Here is a 20,371-nt window from a genome sequence, read left to right as displayed (position 1 = left end):
CTGTTTCGCTCTTGTGTTTCTGTAGTTAATATCAATCTAACAGACGCTAATCTTGATTTTTGGGTCTGGTTTTCTCCTTTGCTATGCTTTTTCAGAGCAGCTACGATGTCCATTTCTTACTCACAAGATTAATCTCTCTAAGTCTATTCAACACCTTTTGCAGCTGTTTCACAGTAAATCTGTTGGATTGAATTAAATGGTTATGAAGTGTTAATAATGGAACATTTGGACGTTTTTCCAGATTTATTTTTTTTTAAAGAGGGGGGGCTTTGTATAAATTTGACATAATTCAGGTCTCCGATGGGAAAAAAAAATGCAACTACTATAAATGTGAGAGTTGGATGCAACAAAACCTCAAATCTTTAATAGAAGCTCAAGCTACACCACATCTTTTCCCAGGCCTCTCCTGACTATGAAACATTTGGACTTGGTCACATAAAAACAAAAAGAAGAAGTAGAAGAAGAGAGAAATCCTTGGAGCAGGCCCCCAATCTTTTACATTTATCAATGGTTGTATAAAATACAGCACATGAGTTGCAGTTTAATAAGAGTGTATTAATGTTCCTACCCTGGTCCAAGCGGTGGTCTCCATCCCGGCTTTCAAACAAACAGTAACCACCACATACTGCACACACACACACACACACACACACACACACACACACACACACACACACACACACACACACACACACACACACACACACACACACACACACACACACACACACACACACACACACACACACACACACACACACACACACACACACACACACACACACACACACACACACACACACACACACAAACAAACAAAGAGAGAAGCGGGTGGGCAGAAAAACACAACACAAAAACAGAAACCAGATTAGTTCACTGGCGACTGTGGAGATAATAAACATTAATGTTTTATAGTAAACTCTGCAATGTTTGTTAAAATAGCCCAGACCTCTGCAACCCCTCACATAGTCCAAACACACACAACAAATAAACATCATAGACATTCTCGTGAGAGTGTAGGGAGTAAAATGATAGTGTGTGAGATAGAAGGCTGAATGGAGAAGAGATGGATGAGTGTGAAGAGGAGACAGACTGGCTAGACGAGACTAGATTGACTGGAGACTCAAAAAGACTCTGAGGAAGAAGAAGCACAGAGCTGGTGGACAATGAGTGACTGGTGTTGAAAGGGGAAAAAAAACATAAATCTGCACTCTGAAAATACAAGTAAAGCTGCTTACTGTGTACACCATGTTTCCTGTAAACAGGTAGTCACTTCCCTGGCCGTTACTGAAGGGAGAGGCTGCAGACAACACAGACATACAACTTCATGACCGAATGTGAAGCAGAATTAATGAACAGTACAAGAAGAGCATCCTTAATTTACTTACTGTGGTCTAACATTTTGAGTGGTAACCAGAAGAGAATAATTGAATGAATCAGTGCATTGATACAATGTCCCCAAAACACCTGAAAGATGGAGAGAAGCACAGAGGGGGGAGAAAATATTGGAAAACAAGTCAGTGCAAACTAATGCCAAAGAACATATATGCCTCCCACACACATAAAAACATACAAACACAGCAATTCCTCAGAGTAACACACAACTTCCTCTGTGTTGGTGCCATCAAAAGAGCCCTCCTGTACCGTACACACACACACACAAACACACACGCATACACACAGATACAGTGTCAAAAGTGAAAGACTTCCTTATTCTGCGACTATGAATTTAATTAACAGTTGTCATGGAAACAACCCAGTCTCCATGCACACCTTGTTTACTTGCCGAAATCCCAAACAGTAAACAGCCGGACATCACTCATCAAATCCCAAACAGCCATGAGGTGAATGCAGAGGACAAAAATCGCAGTAAATTCAGAAGTGTGAGCAGCTGCGAGTGTGAATGTGTGTTCACGTACCTTGGTGTTGAATCCCTCAGCGTTTTGGGTTATTCGATAGAGCTGTGGGAAGCGGAGCATGTTCTGCTGGCTGCATGGCCGGTCAAAAATCCCCAGGGTGAAGGGAGGCAGTGCGGTAAAAATCTGTAGCACATGGAAAATATACATGAAGCCATTTAAAAGCAAAGCAAAAAGGCAAATACACACGACTCGCGGCACAGTTAGAGCTCTTATCAGATCAGCACTAAAAGGAATTCCATAATGTTTAAAAAACAGGGAGCCTGAAGGCATCTGGAGTCAGACGTAAAGTGTGCACTGCAGTTACAGAGTACACAGAAACACGCTCTCGTAGAGAGACCTCTACGGCATGGAGAAACAGTAGTGGTAACAAGACAAAGTAGCTGAGATTCAGGGTAGAAAGCAAGTTTAAGTGAGTCATTTAAGTGAAAAAGGGGTGAGATAGAAAAAAAAAGAAGGAAAAAATGAGATAGTTTGAGTAGGGCAGACACTTACCACATTGTAAAGGCCTATACACCAACGTTCAAAAAGGATCTGGCCGGAGAACCCGTTCACAAAGGCAAACCATAGCTGGAACACAAAGAGAGGGATGAGAAGGGATGAAGGGAACAATAGCAGAGAGTAGAAGTGCCTTAGTGAGCCACTGATACTGCAAACAGCAGTGAAAATTTGATAAAAGTCTCTCTTTTTACACAATGGTTTAGGCACGTACGAAAAGATATTTTGAACACAATGAAAATTAAAAACATCCCATCATAACAGCAAAACATCCTGCAGCTCCATTATGTATCCAGCGTTAAATTTTAAATGCATTACTCGCGCAGGTTGGGGCTGCTTAGAAAGCACTTTCCAAAATAGCAGAAGTTAAATTACTGAAACATAGCATTTAATGCGAATTTTGCACACTTCATTAATGCCTTAATGTGCGGACACACAACCACACACATACACAAACACACACACACACACAAAGCCGACACAAGCTGATCTGGGGGCAGATAGAGAAAATGTTTGGTGCCGCTGGTGGGAGTTGTGGCATTCCTGGGGCATACAGTAGAGCACACAGCCTAGGGGTGAGGTCAGAAACACACAAACACTCTGTCGAGCACATACTCGGCCGGCCCACTTGTATTCTGTCTTCACTAAGTGGAAGGAGGCAGTCTAACCTTTTGCCCCAAGTGCTCTGCTGAGAGCCATTAATGAGAGATAATCACAGAAACACAAACGTGTTTCCACGTAGGCAGAGGGTGGTGGAGTGAGCAGGACAGCAGGCTGCAGCCCCCACGAGGACCTGCACCTGCTGGCATCCTCAAAGTCACACAGCAGACTGGATTTGTGGGAGGGACCACAGCTGACAAATGCCTTTCATAACAGACAGGCAGGGGTTAGGGATGGGCGATATTTTACCGTTCACGATATACTGTCCAAAAAATTCCCCACGGTAAGAATTTGTCATCTCGCGGTAAAAATGATAAAAAGAAAGAAAGAAGGATATGAGCAAGAAAGAAAGAAAGAAAGAAAGAAAGAAAGAAAGAAAGAAAGAAAGAAAGAAAGAAAGAAAGAAAGAAAGAAAGAAAGAAAGAAAGAAAGAAAGAAAGAAAGAAAGAAAGAAAGAAAGAAAGAAAGAAAGAAAGAAAGAAGAAAGATATGAGCCAGAAAGAAAGAAAGAAAGAAAGGAGCCAGAAAGAAAGAAAGAAAGAAATGAGCAAGAGAAAAGAAAGAAAGAAAGAAAAAAAGAAAGAAAGAAAGAAAGAAAGAAAGAAAGAAAGAAAGAAAGAAAGAAAGAAAGAAAGAAAGAAAGAGAACCAGAAAGAACATGGTGGATCTGAGAGCGAGGAGCTTGAGTCATTATAGTTTTGCAGTACAAGTGTACTCATTGAATTGGTTTTTATTAATTCAGTTTAATTGGTGTAGTTTAGTAGCATTTTGTATTCTTTTAGAGCAATGATTTGGGGGCTCCAAAGACTGAATGTGGTGATAGATTTATAGTTACAAAGGTGGAGTTGAATTGTTATTTTTTTTTATCGTCATTTTTATCGATATCGGGATAAATGCCAGAAATTATGTGATACATTTTTTAGTCCATACCGCCCTTCCCTAGCAGGGGTTGTAGTTTGCCCCATTATTTCTCACACACACACACACACACACACACACACACACACACACACACACACACACACACACACACACACACACACACACACACACACACACACACACACACACACACACACACACACACACACACACACGTCCTGTTTCAATCACTTCAACAATAACTCAAGACAAGACAATGCAGATTAACCTTAATTTCTGAGGAATTTACCAAAACAAACCCAACACCAAGTCTTCATAATAGACTCCAATGAATTACTTTATGGGTTTTTTTTTTTTTTTTCGTCTTCAAAAGGGATGAAAGATAAGAACATGCAACATGTGTAATTCAAGTACATTTACACACAGCAGCTGACCTTAAGGGCCAAGGTCTCATCACTGCTGATCTAAAGACACTTTTATGTGCAATGTGTGTGTGAAATGTGTGTGTGTGTCTGTGTGCACGCAATGCAGACAGAAAGCAGACACCAGAAGGGCACCTCGTCCATCACTGTCAGCCGGGTCCACAAACAGCTGCAAAATGTCTCTGTTAATGTAACCGTGTGGGTGTGTGAAACAGGCAGGGTGTGGTGGCGGGACTCGTACCTCTATTATGTATAGAACCACATTCTTATAGAAACAGTAGAGGATGCACTTTGTGACACGGTTGTAGCTCCATGCGCCGTGGACCAGCAGAAGCTTCTCAAGGTAGGAGAACTGACAAGACGCAAGGAGAGAAAACACAGAAATATTCATGTGTGGAAGAAAAAAAAAAGTTAAAATCAAAAGGTAGAAGAACTGAGGTTATATGAAAACAGAAAAAACTGAAAGAGGGTCACTGATAAAAAATAAGTTGAGCAGGCTGCACGCACTTTTTTCAAAACAGCCATATGACTGTTTTAGATCTTTAGTTCCAAGACCAAATTGTTAATTAATTAAAGTAATCTTTCCTCGCGGCACTGGCTTCAGCACAAGCCTGAACTGACAATCAAATCTGTTTCTTTGATTTATAATTTAATCATTGCAGTCAAAAAGACATCTTGTAACCCTCACCAGTTCACAGAACCCATTTCCTAGATGCATCAGGTTTGTTACAACGTTGACTTGTAGACTTTTGGTGCTAAATCTTGTGGTCAGGAGTTAAGAATGGGTTCTCTCAGGTAACGATCATATTCCTGGAGATGTAAATACACAGAGGAACAGAGTGCCGCCACTCTAGAGCTTATTAAAGATACACCACGAATCAAACAGGGGTTTGATTGAACCTCCTAACAACCGGCGGTCTTCGCTAGGAGTCCTTTTGTTCTCCCAAATGTCAACTTGACCCTTCTTCATATTGGATTTGTTTTTCTTAATGATATAGTGAACTGATGACATGGCTATCATTAAAGGCTTGTGTGTGTTTTGTTCATCTTCTGGTCTATGAATATAATAAGAGAGGTCTTATATATCACCTGTTCCTCTTTAACAATGACTGCACGAACAAGTTCTACCCCTTAGCTAACTGAGGTCTGGCGCCTTAAAGTTATTTTAGGGCATAAATATCTGACAATGCTAACAGACTTTCAGGCCTTTTATTTCAATTAAGTATTTATTCATCCATTCATGGTACAGAATAAAAATATATTGCTTTGCTTTTTCATTTATTTTCTTTAAAGAATGATTCACTTCTACTTTCATGATATTTTGAGATATTTATGTTGCATGCACTTAACTTAACCAGCAACATGATAAACTGAAGAAATCCCAACAGTGACAAAATATAAACATTTTCTCCAGTTTGTGAATATAAATGTACTGAGATGTTGCTGGTTGTAAATGCATGTGGTGTGAAGCATCGTTGCATTGATGATACTTCATTGATCACTTAGAGTAAAGTCTCCCTTCTTTCACCACCCTGAGGTGTCATAGCGTTAAATCAGAATAAAGTGAAAAATAAACATATACTGTAGGACTCAGTGCTTAAATACAATTTAGTGGGCAGACAAAAAAAAACAGCATCTCTAATCTACGTTCATCCAAAACCACAGTGGAACATATGAACGATCCTCTTTCATGCCTTTCCAGGTTATGTCATATCCCACCTGTGCAATGGAGTAGTCAGAAGAATTGGTTGCCTGCATTCCCTCGTTGCCGCTGATTCCCACTCCAACATGAGCCGTCTGAATCATCCCCACGTCATTTGCGCCGTCACCTATCGCCAGGGTGATGGCTTTCACATGTTTCTTTACCATATCCACGATCTCTGACTTTTGTAGTGGAGACACTCTGCAGGGAACAGATGGAAAGAGTTGACAGATTAAATGTACACAGCTGCCTGAACTGCAAGGGAATCAGATGCAAGGAGAAGAGGGGAGGATTAAAGAATATATCTCAAGGAAGTAAGAAAGTAAGAGGTAAATACATCAGCCATTAGTATAAACAAAGCCTGGAAAACTAAAAGAGGGAAACAGCTGAAGGGGGAAACGGAGAATGATGATAGGCTGGCAGAGACACACACACACAGACGCACACACACACACACAGACACACACACACACACACACACTCTGCCTACAAGTCGACAGTGGGTATTAGAGAACAAAGATTCACTGTTCTGTTAATAAGATTTGGTGAAACTCCCTCTAGATGTGTTTACACTGCAAATGTCTGTGTTTACATGGATTTATCCATGACTAGTATGTATTTGAGTGTTCCTCAGACGTTACTTTTGTTTAAAAAGCTTCCAGGGGTTCTCCACCCTCTTGACCTGTGTCACTGATCCTCTGTCTAGAACCGGTTCTGTCTCTTCACTGACAATGGAGAACCAAGAGAGGCTCGATTACAGCCACTTCCCTCAAGGCCACTATGAGAGGATGTTATAGTATCATGGCACATTTGTGGAAGCAGTGGGCGCATTTTTCTTTAAATTAAGACATTTGTTCTGTCTGCAGATACATAAGCAATGCTCAAATGCCACAAGTCCTATCCCCTCAAATGCAATAGTTTTCCATTTGGTTTTACTAAAGAGGAATTAAAGAAAATCTTGCTACACCTGTTATGGAACGAAATGAAGGAAGATTGAGTCTGGTGAGTGGTCTTAATCTGCTAGCATCGCTACTGCCAAGCTCTAGGTCAACTTATTGCGTCTCAGTTTTGTGTTTAGTAGGCTGTGATTTATTTTATTAACAAAAAAAATATTTTTTTTAGATACAGACATATTTGAGCGGAAATACTCATCATTTCACCATAAACATGATGCATACAGCAGGACAGTCCTTCATCAAGGTATCAAAGAGTTGTATGTAAAAGTTCTAATCACGCTGCATTTTCCAAGTCCAGGTTAATTGGGACAAACTGTCCAGAGCCTTGCAGTCCAAAAATCACATTTTTTCTGGTGGGAACGGATAAGTGTGGAATTATCTTTGATCCCCTGAATTTACTAAATGACAACCATCAAACATGGATTTAACTTGACCAGTAATTCATTGATGTGGTGAATGTTTTCACCCTTTTTGATTTGTGATTATTGTAATCTTTTGTATGTCTTTGTGTGGACCCCAGGAAGAATAGTCTTCACATGGTGAAGACTAATGGGGATCCTCATCAAATAAACAAATAAACAAATTTCTCTTATTTTTGACATATTTCTGTCTTCATTCATCCCTTTTTTAGCCAGAATATAAAAAAAAGAAAACATGAAAAAAAAGAGAAAATAGTCACATTTTTGTGATTATATAATCACAGTAAATATCCCATTCATTTACTTCCATTTCATGCGTACAGTTCAATCAAAGGCTTTTCATAACAAGAGCTAATTGTTAGTTATCCTTGGGAGCCCGTTGTGGTGGAGTAAACCAGCTGCACACATTATGTTTAAATACTGAATGCTTCATTTTGGACCGACCCCCCACCCCCGAGTTTGAATTTTTCTTCATCTCTGTCATTAAAACATGTTTGGCAAAGAAGAAGTGTTTCCACTGGATTTCATTCATATGTACACACAGCTTCACTGACCAGCTGCTGGCGGAACAGGGAAGATAGATATAAAGCACATCTCCAAAGGAGGAAACGCGAGAAAAGTGATACTGGAACCGGGATTAAAGCCAAACAAAAAAAACAAGTCATCATTTCCAAACCACTTCCAGTCCAGAAGCTTTATCATCTAGAAATTGTATTTATGATTTTTAGTGTAAAATGTCAATTTTATCATAAATCCATACATTGATGATCATCATTTGGTGAACTAACGGCTTCTAGAGTCCTATAACTGATTTCCTTCAGTGCTATATTCTACAGGTTGTGTCACCAGACACTAACTCACAGCCACATAGCAAATGTTTATATTACATTTTCCTGATTATTAAAGTCACTCAAGCCTCAGTTATACATTAGATTATGTTGATTTGAATTGACGAGGACCGTAAAGTGCTGCCAATGCTTGACATTTACAGCGACTGTTTACGAGAGTACAAGTCTAACTCCTGGTGCTCGGCATAAATTGTGAATGCCCATCACATCTGTCAGTGATGTGATAATGACATTACAAAATTTGATTAGGAGCAGCTGCTTGAGCCATCACCTGCAGAGCAAATGGAATATGACGAGTTTATGACAAAATGAAATTATGAATATACTGAACCCCTCACACTCCCAAGTGGAGTTCACAGATCACCCAAACTCATCCTCTATGAACATGTTTTTACAATAAGATCACGTCAGAACTGCTTTATATTTTGTTTCCTGAGGTCTGTGTGAGGGCATCTGCGCTTGCTTCTCTTGGCCTCTTAGCAAAGATTCCTCTTCATCTATGCCTCTACCTTTCCTCTAAACACTGCCAACAGTGTCTGGGATTATGCAAAGTGGAACTGGAAAGATGAAAGGCTCCTAGTGCTCTTGAAGGTGGAACCAAGCAGAAAATAAGCAGCTGCTATGTCCTCCAATAAACAAACGCACAGTGAAGTCGGGAACCCATGTGTACCAGAGCCCTCAGGTCCACCTCCCCCTGAGACATGGGAGTGCACACAGAGAAGAAAAAGAGAAATACTGTAATCTCACAAAAACTTCCAAATCAAAGCTGTGCCTCTTTGTCTACAGCAGGGCACTGCATGTACATGGACGTACGTATCCAGTCATTACAGGAATCTGCTGGTACACCAATTCCCAGTGTAGGAGATGGGACCTCCCACAAAGCCTTGTAATAAAGCTAAGGCCTAATGAGATGATCGAGGAGAAAGACGCTAAAGCAGCTTAACTCTCAGCTCTAAGTGTTTAAAAACCTTCTAAACGCACATTGCACTAAGACATTGTTTTGTATTAAGTGTGTGTGTGCGTGTGTTTTCTTTCTTTTTTCTTTAGGAAGTGGGGTTGGGTGAAGCACTTATGAGTTCTTAACAACTATCAGTGAGCTGTGCTGACAGCTACTCAGAATGAAGACATTTTCATCATGTAACATTTCAATTTTCATTAATTTAACACCAGTTTGAGTGCATCTTTTATAATGTATAATTACAATTTACAAAGCATTCTTTTACTACTAAACTACTAACTACTAAACCTATCAGAAAATGATTTCAACTTGATTGACAGCTGACTGCTGGATGTGACATCTGAAAAGATTTAAAAGAAGGTATGTATTCATACTTTTCCAGGCTTTCGCAATTGTTCATTTTTGCCGTCTCGTAGGCTTTCAGGTGGTTTTCAGCCACAGATAATCGGCAGCAGAATATCACTGAACTGCTCTGCGTGCAGTGACGTGGAGCAGCACTGATCCACTTAGGTGGATAAGAAAAGTAGACCAAGTAAATGTTAAGTGTAAAAGTGGCATCAAGTAAATACATCTAGGACAGCGCTCACTTAAAGGATCATTCTGGAGTTAAACCATAGTTTTGTTATAAGATGGTAAGGAGTGTCAACTTTTGTTACAAACTAATACAATGTGAACCAAAGCAGTTTTGAGTTAGAAGGAAATATATATTTGTGATGGCTGTTCACTGCAGACAATGCCCCAGAACATCAATCCCTTCTCCTTCATGAATTTTGAAGTACAGAAGTTAAATTTGTAATAATTTTGTAATGAACAACTGAAACAATCATTTTCACATCACTCTTGCTGAGGTCACATCTTTTTTAAGCATTTTTTCTAGATAAATATTTTTCCTTAAAATACTACAAAATTTTGAGCTGAAACTAAATTGTCCTTATATGTTTTGGTTATACAAACACAAGCAGCTGTCCAAAATCACAAATAGAAAATCTTGTGATTCTCCTGCAGCAAAGCTGATCCAGGTGATTTTGGTCTGCAAGAAATAACCTTCCAGGTCTCGTCCAGTGGTAAGAAACAGAAGAGGGGAGAAAGATGCACGGAGAGGACAGCAGAGAGGAAGCTGCAGGCTGTTTGCAAGGCCTGTGAGACCTGAGTCCGGATGTAGCTTGGATATGCAAGACGGACTCAGTTACATCCCTCCTGGCTACACACACAAACGCACACATACACACACACATCAAAGGACAAGTGGAAACTCTTTTGTTAAACATCACAGCTGGTTCTGACTGGAGCATGACCAAAAAAGGGAACATCCACTAAACATTGTATGATAGGGGTGCACTTTGCGTCATTGTAAATGTAAAATGTTAATGGCCATGTGTGCGTTTTTGTTTGTGTCTCGTCCATGGGAGCCGGCAGAAAGTGAATAATAACCTACACATTTCTATCCAGCTGTGTACCAGAACAAACTTTAACCGTCATCCTCCGCTGGTTGACCGTGGGCAAATAACAACCTTTATAAAGTGAAACACAGGTATGCAGGCATGTGGATTCACACACACGTTCTTACATCGTTATACATGCAATAGAGTGGGAATCCATGTGTGTTTCGATTCAGTGGGTCTTCGCATTAACCGTTCATGAGAATTTTTCTTTTGTGGGTTCCCACAAGTGATTATGTGTTTCAAACCAAAGGGTGACTAACATGTGCATTTAACCTTGACTGAGAATATGGACAAACCAGCACAGCTAACAAACAAGAATTTGACAAAATATGGCCAAAGTACTACAAAAATATACTTTTGGTGACTTGCCAAATATGTAAAAAACTTCTTTCTCAATTATGCTTTCTAACAACATTGTGATCTTGCATATTAGTAAAGATTTTAGAGTATAGAGTAAATTACTCTATTTTTCTTGATCCATGAAAGTTCTACTTTTTTCCTGGACTTCTTGCAGCCATTTTTCCCCATCCTACATTTCCAAACGATTAAAATGTCACCAGTTTTATTATAAAAAATAAATTTTCATTATGAACAAGGCCTAACCTGTGCAGTCAGTCAGTCTTTTTATATGCATGATGAATGAGTAATCCCTACCGGCAGCAGATCACAGCTTTGCAGGACAATGCCAAGTCGAGGAAGGCCTGCCGCAGCTCAAAGGACAGGGCATATTTCAGTGTTTGGCCATCGATGATGAGCGCAAGCTCATTTTCTTTCCTCAGAGAGTCACCCAGGGATGAGCAGTGGCCTGTGAGTGTGGCACGAGTAGCCTGCAGGGACACAAACACAGAAGGGTGGGTATTATGAGTTTTAAATGCAAGAAGTACCAAAATGCTTTTACTGGCAGCCCTCAATCTCAATCATCTTAAATTATTATAAGTGAGCAATGTACTCTCAATCCACCATCCAGAAATGTTTATATGAAAATGTAATGTCCTATCCTGAAGCGCACCACTATAGATACCCAGAGAAAGTGATGCTTCCTTTTCTGCAGTAAGACAACGGACATTTCAAGAGACCATAATTTAATTTTTTGGGTGGAAATATTATTGCCTCACAAAGTGGTGAAAATGCAAATCACACACATCAAAACACAAAAACTAGTTTGTTGAAAGGTCAAAACCGCTGATGGTAAATGGGAGACACATGTTCTTGGTTGCACACTCTGCTTTTATCTGGGGAAACAATTTGCTCCTGTGTACACTGAGCAATTAAGAATGCCAATATAAAGTTCACAGTTGCTGTAGAGTAGACGACATCGCAACGGGCCGATGATGTGAGATCCTCAAGGCACGTTTAATTGAGCAGTAAAATTTTAAATCTTTCTTTCTCATAGCTGCAGCGCAAGGAAATAAGCAAGGAGGGAAAGAATGACAGATACACTGCAAGAGGAAGGAAAGAAAGATAAATTTGCTGGACGAGTGAAATGTATCAGTCACATGCAACAGCCAAGTGTGCCTTTGTCTGAATGCCAGGTTGTCCACAGGGCAGTAGTTTGGCCTGTTTTGATGGAGCTCTTGATAATAAAGGAGCTGGGATTAATAGAGAAAATAATCGTCCAGCAGAGATGTAATGAATTCCATGTGGAAAAGCAGACATGCTACAAGCTTAACCACCACCCCTCCACTCACATGAACACACACACACACACACACACACACACACACACACCCCAACAGCTGCACACACACCTGAATTCTTTGTTTCCACCGACTGAAATTATGATTCAAATCGAGTTTCGTGTAAATCCATTAGATCCTAAACAGAATCAGCTGATAAACTAATGAGAAATAGAGATTCAAAAGATAAAGTCAGGTTACGCCAAGTCCACTGCTCCATCAACAAGAAGCTTAATAACTCAATCGAAGGTCCGTTTTTTTTTTTTTCCTTTGCTGTGCAGGTTGAGTTCAGGTTATGACGCAAATCGGAATTCCCCTCAAACAAAAAAGGTAGTTGTTTGTGGAAGCAGGGGGAATACAACTAAACACCAAGCAAGCACATAAAAGTTCACAGTCTTTGAGTAGATTCTTAACAGAACACATTTTTTCAGTCCGTCACAGCAGGTAATTGGCAGTCAGATGACCTGAAAGAATCCTGTGACCCACAGAGAGGAGACCCCTCTATCCACAAATCAGCATGAGCAGGACACAATACAGCCCACGCACACGCGCATGCTCTGATATGCATGTATGTAACATGGTCCAGAGAACAATGCAGTCGCTCTTCTTCTTGCCAAATAGCGGTGCACACATGCGTACCCTCCACACACGCACATCAGTGTCCCTCCTCTTCCCCAAAAAATTCTTTGCTCTTGTTTTCTTAGCCTTAGGCTGTGTGTTTTTCTTTGTATGCCGGAATTCCTGTTTGCATTCACCTTTTTTCCCCCAAACACGGGAAAAGAAAACAAAAACATAATGAAAGGATTAAAGGGGATTACAGGTTGTCAGAGTTCTTAAACTCAAAAGGCTGCGGATGTGTGTGTGTGTGTGTGTGTGTGTGTGTGTGTGTGTGTGTGTGTGTGTGTGTGTGTGTGTGTGTGTGTGTGTGTGTGTGTGTGTGTGTGTGTGTGTGTGTGTGTGTGTGTGTGTGTGTGTGTGTGTGTGTGTGTGGATTTTATAGAAGAGTAAAACACATGTAGCGGTTTCTATCTTGGCATACTGGAGAACTCTGGGCATTCACGTGATGCATGCACCTTTTCCTTTCTCAATTGCATAATACAAAGTAAACCTGAATGTCGTAGGTTTGCAGACTTCTCAGTACTGGATGCATATTCACACCTCATTTCACTCATGATACTGAAAACAGATAACGCAGCGTTGTAAAATGCGCAAGTATCCAGCCATGAAGGACCTTCCATACATACAGTGAGGTCCCGAAACACCACAATGACTTGTCACAGCAGGTTGAGGCAAAAGCTGGAGCAGCAGTTAAGACTACCTGGGATAACAACCAGGATAAGCCTCCGAGAGCCACAGAAGATTTAAAAAGGTAACTAAGGAATGAACACTGGTTAGCTCTAAAAGTCGGCCACTTGCAGCAGAACAAGTCCAGACAAAAATTACATGCTTCTGACTAAAGAGCATTATCACAACATGAAACAACGGTTCACTATGTTCTGTTAACACTTTTACAAAACAAAACGGGGAAACAAAACATTCCTATGTTGTTTCTGTTTTTGTCACGCTAAATTACATGCTATTTTTGGAGACCATAGTGGAAAAAAATAAAAAATAGCCTGCCTCTTTGATTGCACTACTTGCAGTGAGACACATCTCATTAGTGGGCTTTTTAATGTTCCAAACTAAATGTTTATTTTTCATATGCATCTGGCCTTGACGAAAGCAGGAACTCTCAAATGCACAGACGCAAACATACGCACACACTTTGCAGACCATGTTCGCAGCATGCCCCCCTCGCGTGGAATTTTATCAGGTAAATATATTTGGATCACAAAATGAGCAGGGCATGGAGGGAGTTTGAGATATCACAGATCACCCTAGCTCATTTCAAATTAAAATATGTAGGCATAAACAAACTAAAACACACACTTCCCTCTGTGTTATATACAGTATGTATCACTGTATAACATAGTGATGATGGGCGAGGCCAATTGTTGATCCTTTCTTGGCCACCCACTTCAAACTCCAAAGTATAAAATACACAAAAAGCACTAAGCAAGACAAATAGGACTAAGTAGAAAGTGAGGAGGAAAGACAGAAGGCAAATAGTGTGAACCAGACGTGGGGAAAAGCAGAAAGAGCCAGGCAGAGCTGCTGAGTGAAAAGAAGGCGGAAAAAGACATGCTCAGTTTTATAGCGCCGATTCTGTCACCGGTGAGATTTAATACACCGTTTAATTATCAGACAGTGCATCTGTGCAAACACCCACATCCTCTGTTCCCTGAGCCAAATATACAAACACGAGCACACATGTGGACCTCAACTGTGAGAACAACAACGTATGCAAGCTGAGGCACTACAAATGTGTTTGTGTGTGAGCATAAAGATGATTAATGGCCAGGGGAAAGATGGTGTTTGCTTAAGAGTTGTAGTGCGGGCAGCATGACGAGGGCCGGGGGATTGTGGGAAAGTTTAATGAAATGTATAATCGGAACTATCAAGCTGATCAGGGCAACTATGTGCCACTTTGTTTTGCCATAACAGTGTTTGAAGCTTAGCAGAAGCAGTTTCAGAAACAACTTAGTAAAAAGGAGTCTTTGCATTTGTACATGCATGTGTTCTTCAATATTAACCACAAAGAGGAGCGGACGGCAAAGATCTGTTAGCCTGTGTGTGGCATCTCATGTGGAAGGAGACAGATGGCACTTGTCACAGCTTCAGTGGTCGCAAAGCGTTTACCCAGGAGGCATTGCTCACAGGGTTTGTTTTGATGAGGAGGAGCACCAAAAGGAGATTGCTTTACCACTCATTCATCGGCCTTGAATGGTCCAGCCAAATCTTCCTCTCCGCCTTTCCAGACTGTCCATCTTACACATAAAGTACAATAAACACTCCACTCGCTTTATTCACAAACACATTCTTGTATTTCCAAAAAAAAAGATAAACACCCATATTTTGTTCCCTTTTCCTGCTCTTCCTAACTCCCCGTGGAAAGCACATTTTTCCTGTCACACAGCACACAGGGTGTGTGGTCGCGTCCATAGCATGGAGTGTGCTGACAGATGTGGAGGTACGAGAGTGAAGGAGGCATGGAAAGGAGAACGGTCTTGATCCAGGAGGGAACTATAACCATTGCATCAACTGTGATCGCATGATGCCAACGCACAAACTAAGCTTCACACTGTGAGCAACAGAAAGAGGGAGGGAAAGATGTGGAATAAGTTCCTTAATTAGGGACAAACTTGTCATCAAGATGATGATGATGTTCTCGCCCATGCATCATGCAAGACTGTGTTCTGTTAACCAAAACTGAAGCACAACTGTCAATGTTCTCAAAACAATAAGTGTCTTCAGGACCACATTTTGCCTTGAGCTGACGCCCCCCACACACACACAAGTCAGAAGCTGAAAACAATCCCAGCTATGGTATAGTGGCTGATAGAAATGGGACCAAGAGGTCAACCCTGAGGAGAGATTTTGATAAGCAGTTTCTGTTTTCACTCATGAGCAGGTTAGACTTTCAAACAGGTCCACATTCGTGAAGAAGTTGAGGTGGTGCGAGTTATTTTAAGTGTACGATAGATAAGTGTTGAACTGAAGATGGTGTGGCTTTCATCTACATCAGACATAACCAGTCCTGGTAGTAAGTGTGATTAACACCACATGCATACATGGTCTCTTTCAAACATGTCCTGATGTCAATGCACAGCTGCACACATTAGTATAAACATTATTGACAAAAGGTTGATCATTGTGTTTTATTCTTTTTTACATTTTTCCCCTTTCGATTCTGGTATGTCTAGTCAGTTGAAAGTGTGCTGCAAACAAGCCAGTCTCTAAAATGCACATCAGCATTTAAAGATCCCACAGAAATCAAACACACACAAAAGAAACAACAGTTTTCGTGCTTAGTGCAAAGAACCTAACCTTCCACAAAACCAACAGTTTTGTGTGTCTAAACTTGCAGTCCCATCTTTTGACAGCATCTCTCATCTATAGCAAACATCATTCTTCCTGCTTCTTTTAAAGTCACTCAGCTGTAAAAGGGATTTTTCTGTCTAAATATAGTTTCATAGAGAAGGATTAGAAAGTTTTCTCTTCTCACACGTAAGTGCAAGAAATACTCAGACTTTAAAAAAAAAAAAAAGAAAAATCACAAAGACATTTATCTTATGTGCAATTGAACCCTAAGTATATGTTTCACATTTGCAGAAGAGTGTTTGCTTTGGTGGAAACATAATGTTCATTTATTCAAGACATGTATCTTCCACCCGTCTTATTATCTAAAAAAAAAATGAATGGGCAGCTGAGAATAATTGTTTGAACATAGCAGATGGGGAAATGTTAAAGTATCCCAATTACCTTAAAGCTACAATTGTGAAAAAGAAAGTACATCTTCTCGATTATATTGTTTAACATAAAGAAAAATAATCTAGTTCTCATCAGGTCTTAAACATGGCTAAATACAACCTCAGATATCAAGAACATGAGCCATATTACACTGTGACATTACTTATTTTAGCAAAGATTTGTCAAAACGCAGACGCATTCTGGTGTTTGCTAACACACTGCCAAGGGGAAAAGACATCATTAATCAACTTAGAGCAGCAACTGTTGCAGTCCATCAACTAAGATGGACTGCAAATAAGACCATTTGAAGTCTGCAGTTAGAAACATTTTTCTTAAGTGGAAAACACTGTAGATGGTCAGCAATCAAAGAACTAACGTCCCAGCTAACAAGACGTACATACCGCACTCTATGACCCTCAGTTAACAGTACATTACAAAACAGACTGAACAAGTGTGGCTTCTTTTGAAAAGCATCCAGATGAAAACAATGCCGAGCGAGAAAAAAAAAAAAAAAGGATGAAAATTCCCCCGCAATTATGTAAGAGACATATAACGTCATACAGAAAATTATTACCTTGAGTTATTTCTAAAAACAGCTCCATAATCACATGAATCATGGGGCGTACTTAGTCTTCTGATATGTAAAGATGTAGAAATGGAGGAGGATGTACATTCTTTTTCACATGACCATCAGTATTCACCCTGTCTAATTCAATTTATTCTACATATAAGTGGGCTTGCACGCTGTCTGGGTTGTTTCCCCAGCAGCTCGAAAACTCTTGGAACCTCCAGGCACAACTCTGATAAGTGTGAAAGTGTGAAAGTTCACAAGCAGTCCATTCACCAAAGTCTGGCACGGTGCAAGAATCTAAATTGATGATAAGTGCCATGGCTTGCAGTTAAAAATATATAATCGGGTTCTTATAAAAATGAACATTTACAGAGGTCTGAAATTAAGTCCCTTGTTTGCCATATACGCTGATCATGCTGTAGACTGATACAATTACTGTACAAGCGCATACACTCCAGGATGCCCACCAGCTGCCTGGTGATTCCTATGAAGGAGAGCGTTATGAATGTGAGCCCAGACATCTCTCCACTTAGGTTTAAACACACACTTTGGGCCTAGAAACCGAGTCACACACACGTACCTACAAAAAGAAAAAAAATGCAGAGAAGCAAACAAAATGCTTACGCTTAAGAAGGCATAGCCTGCGTAAACTCACTAAAAAGCTCTGCTTTTTCTAGATCTGGCACAAGACTCAAAGACACATGACAGCAATCATGTCACATAAGAAAGCGGTTGGACGAACCTGAATGCACATAAATGGGGTTTTAAAAAAATAATTCATCTAAAGACAAGAAATTAATCAGTTCTCACTTTAAATAGCTACTAAAACATGAACAAACTGAATGCACATCATCTGTAGACACTGCTGGCATTTAGGGAGAAACACATTTGACAACCAGCGAGAAGACATTGTATGTCTATCCTTATAGAAGGAGGCAGTAAGAAGAAAGAAACAAGTGACAGTTTAGCACTTGTCTCTTTTCATCTTTTTCTCTAAAGGGGACATCAGACACTTTAATTATCTGCACCTGTGAACATACAAAGAGCCCCACCCACCAATCTGGTTGTAGACCACACCTTAGATCTCACGGTAACTTGCTTAGAAACCCACCACATAACCTCCTCCCTCGGGTGCACACGCACACACACACATATACACTCCCAGCACTGTATACAACTGAAGTAGTTGCCAGGAGGAAGAGGATGGCCTACTCACATCGAGAGAGTCTTCGTTCACAATGATGAGGGACATGCCATGTGTCACCAGACGACAGGAGTAACCTGAGTGGAGGGTAGAGGACATGGGACGGGAAAGAAATGAGACTTACTTAAATCTTGTCACATATATGGCTGATTTTGAAAAACACACACACCTGCATGACCACACAGTCTGCTGATAAGTATTTGTCCCACAAATGCTTGCTATGAATAGTTTAAATATCATCTTGCAGATAAAAACAGCATAGATAAGCTAAGTGACTAATAATTCATAGGTACTTCAGCTGTGGAAAACCAATATGTTGCATAGTCAGGATATCATTTTCTTCCTATAGCAGGGTGGGAAAATGAAAGAGGAGCCGTACGATATAGTGTCTGGGAATCTCCCAGCTTTTAAATTAAGAGTAACAAGCATCAGCTCAGATTTTGTGTTCAAGTTCTGGTTTTACTGGACATCTGCCACCAACTTCCTCAGCAACTGCTAAGACACCAAACACACTCGTGTCCCTTCATTCCCCTGGAGCTTGATTACACTGGCCACTGGTGTGTTTCAATTAAGGAACGGGGGCATGTCAGGCATTTCAAAGCTCACATAATGTCAGCTCTTTGTCTAGCAGTCGTTCGATTAATGACACAGTGCGTGCAGATTCTTACTCACCAAGCTATATCTTTCTTTCCATTCAAAAGTTAGTGTCTCACCTATATTGATGGCAGTCTCTTGTTTGTCTCCGGTGAGGACCCAAATCTTGATGTCAGCCCTCATCAGCGTGGCGATGGTTTCTGGAACGCCGGCCTGGAGACGGTCCTCTATAGCTGTGGCACCCAACAGCAGCAAGTTCTGACAGCAAGATGGAAAAGTATGAAAGAGAGAGAGAGAGAGAGACAGTCAGAAATCTTCTGAGAAAAGCTGAGCATAGGAGCATAATGGTGTTTCAAGTTAATGATGTTAGAAGAAATCATATTAAGCCTAGAAATTCAACCACACATCACCAGTCTGTAAATGCGTGAGTTCTTCTCAGAACATCATACATATCCACTTTAAATATGAGAAATATGCCAGTGAGCAGCTAATTTTGGACTTGGGCTTCGTTTCTAGCGGCCAAGAGTTAACCTATTTACCCTCCCCCACCCCGTCTTTAATTTGTTCAGTATTTAAATGCATGCGTACCCTCATTAGACACAGTTGGACACACACACACAGACAGAGAAACACACATGTTAACACGACAGCATTGTTGACTCCAGTTTTATGGGGCTCTTGGCAGGCTGGTGCAGGTAATTACCCTTGTGGTCTCCCAGTCGGAGATCGCCTCCTCCTCCTGCTTCCTCTCTTTATCCCCTCATGTACTTTTCTCACCTTGACTCTCTGCTCTAAATCTTTGCCTTTCACACCTAGCAGTTCATCTTTCTACTGAATATGTTTTTTACCTCAATTAGGCTACCTTTTCTAACAACTGGCATGATAATACTTTAACTTTTGAACCAAGAAAGAGCAAACACAAAACATGATAACAGTATAAAAAAGGAAGAACACAAAATACTCTCACACAGAGAGGCAAAATCTAACTGTCTACTGCAATCCAAGACTGTGATGATTAATGAAGTGAGACAAAGGACAGTAATTGATGGAACCACTCTGCCATCTGCTGGCGAAAAAGCACTGTGTGTTTTCGCTCTTATTTTGACCTAGACTTGTGCTGAATTTACAGCAAAAATAAAATAAAAAAGGGGTAAACCAGATACTGGAAACCTAATCTTTTCATCAAAAAGCAAGTTAAATCGATCAATAATTCCAACAAACTTAGTCTGAATCTCCATGATTACACCCACATATACGAAAGCAAAAAATCAGA

The 20,371-nt window shown here is 40.4% G+C and overlaps 1 protein-coding gene across 10 annotated transcripts in view; it reads right to left on the bottom strand.

The window, feature by feature from the left end:
• atp8a2 (ATPase phospholipid transporting 8A2) overlaps positions 1-20,371 on the bottom strand; it is a 49,485-nt gene that overhangs the window by 8,697 nt on the left and 20,417 nt on the right. For all 10 annotated transcript variants that reach the window (XR_009770829.1, XM_061714011.1, XM_061714012.1 and 7 more), the window contains 10 exons: positions 19,218-19,356; positions 18,517-18,581; positions 11,358-11,530; positions 6,098-6,281; positions 4,620-4,730; positions 2,412-2,486; positions 1,920-2,042; positions 1,389-1,467; positions 1,239-1,300; positions 569-625 (listed from right to left, as the gene is read on the bottom strand). Coding sequence is in view for 9 of the 10 variants with exons in the window: in XM_061714011.1 (XP_061569995.1) it covers positions 569-625; positions 1,239-1,300; positions 1,389-1,467; positions 1,920-2,042; positions 2,412-2,486; positions 4,620-4,730; positions 6,098-6,281; positions 11,358-11,530; positions 18,517-18,581; positions 19,218-19,356 (1,068 nt within the window). In the remaining variant the exon portion in view is untranslated. The remainder of the gene's footprint in view (positions 1-568; positions 626-1,238; positions 1,301-1,388; positions 1,468-1,919; positions 2,043-2,411; positions 2,487-4,619; positions 4,731-6,097; positions 6,282-11,357; positions 11,531-18,516; positions 18,582-19,217; positions 19,357-20,371) is intronic.

This window comes from Cololabis saira, chromosome 22, assembly GCF_033807715.1.
Source record: "Cololabis saira isolate AMF1-May2022 chromosome 22, fColSai1.1, whole genome shotgun sequence".
In the NCBI taxonomy this organism is placed as follows: domain Eukaryota; kingdom Metazoa; phylum Chordata; class Actinopteri; order Beloniformes; family Belonidae; genus Cololabis; species Cololabis saira.
Note: the sequence above shows the minus strand (reverse complement) of the source record. Positions and strands in the feature narration are given on the sequence as shown.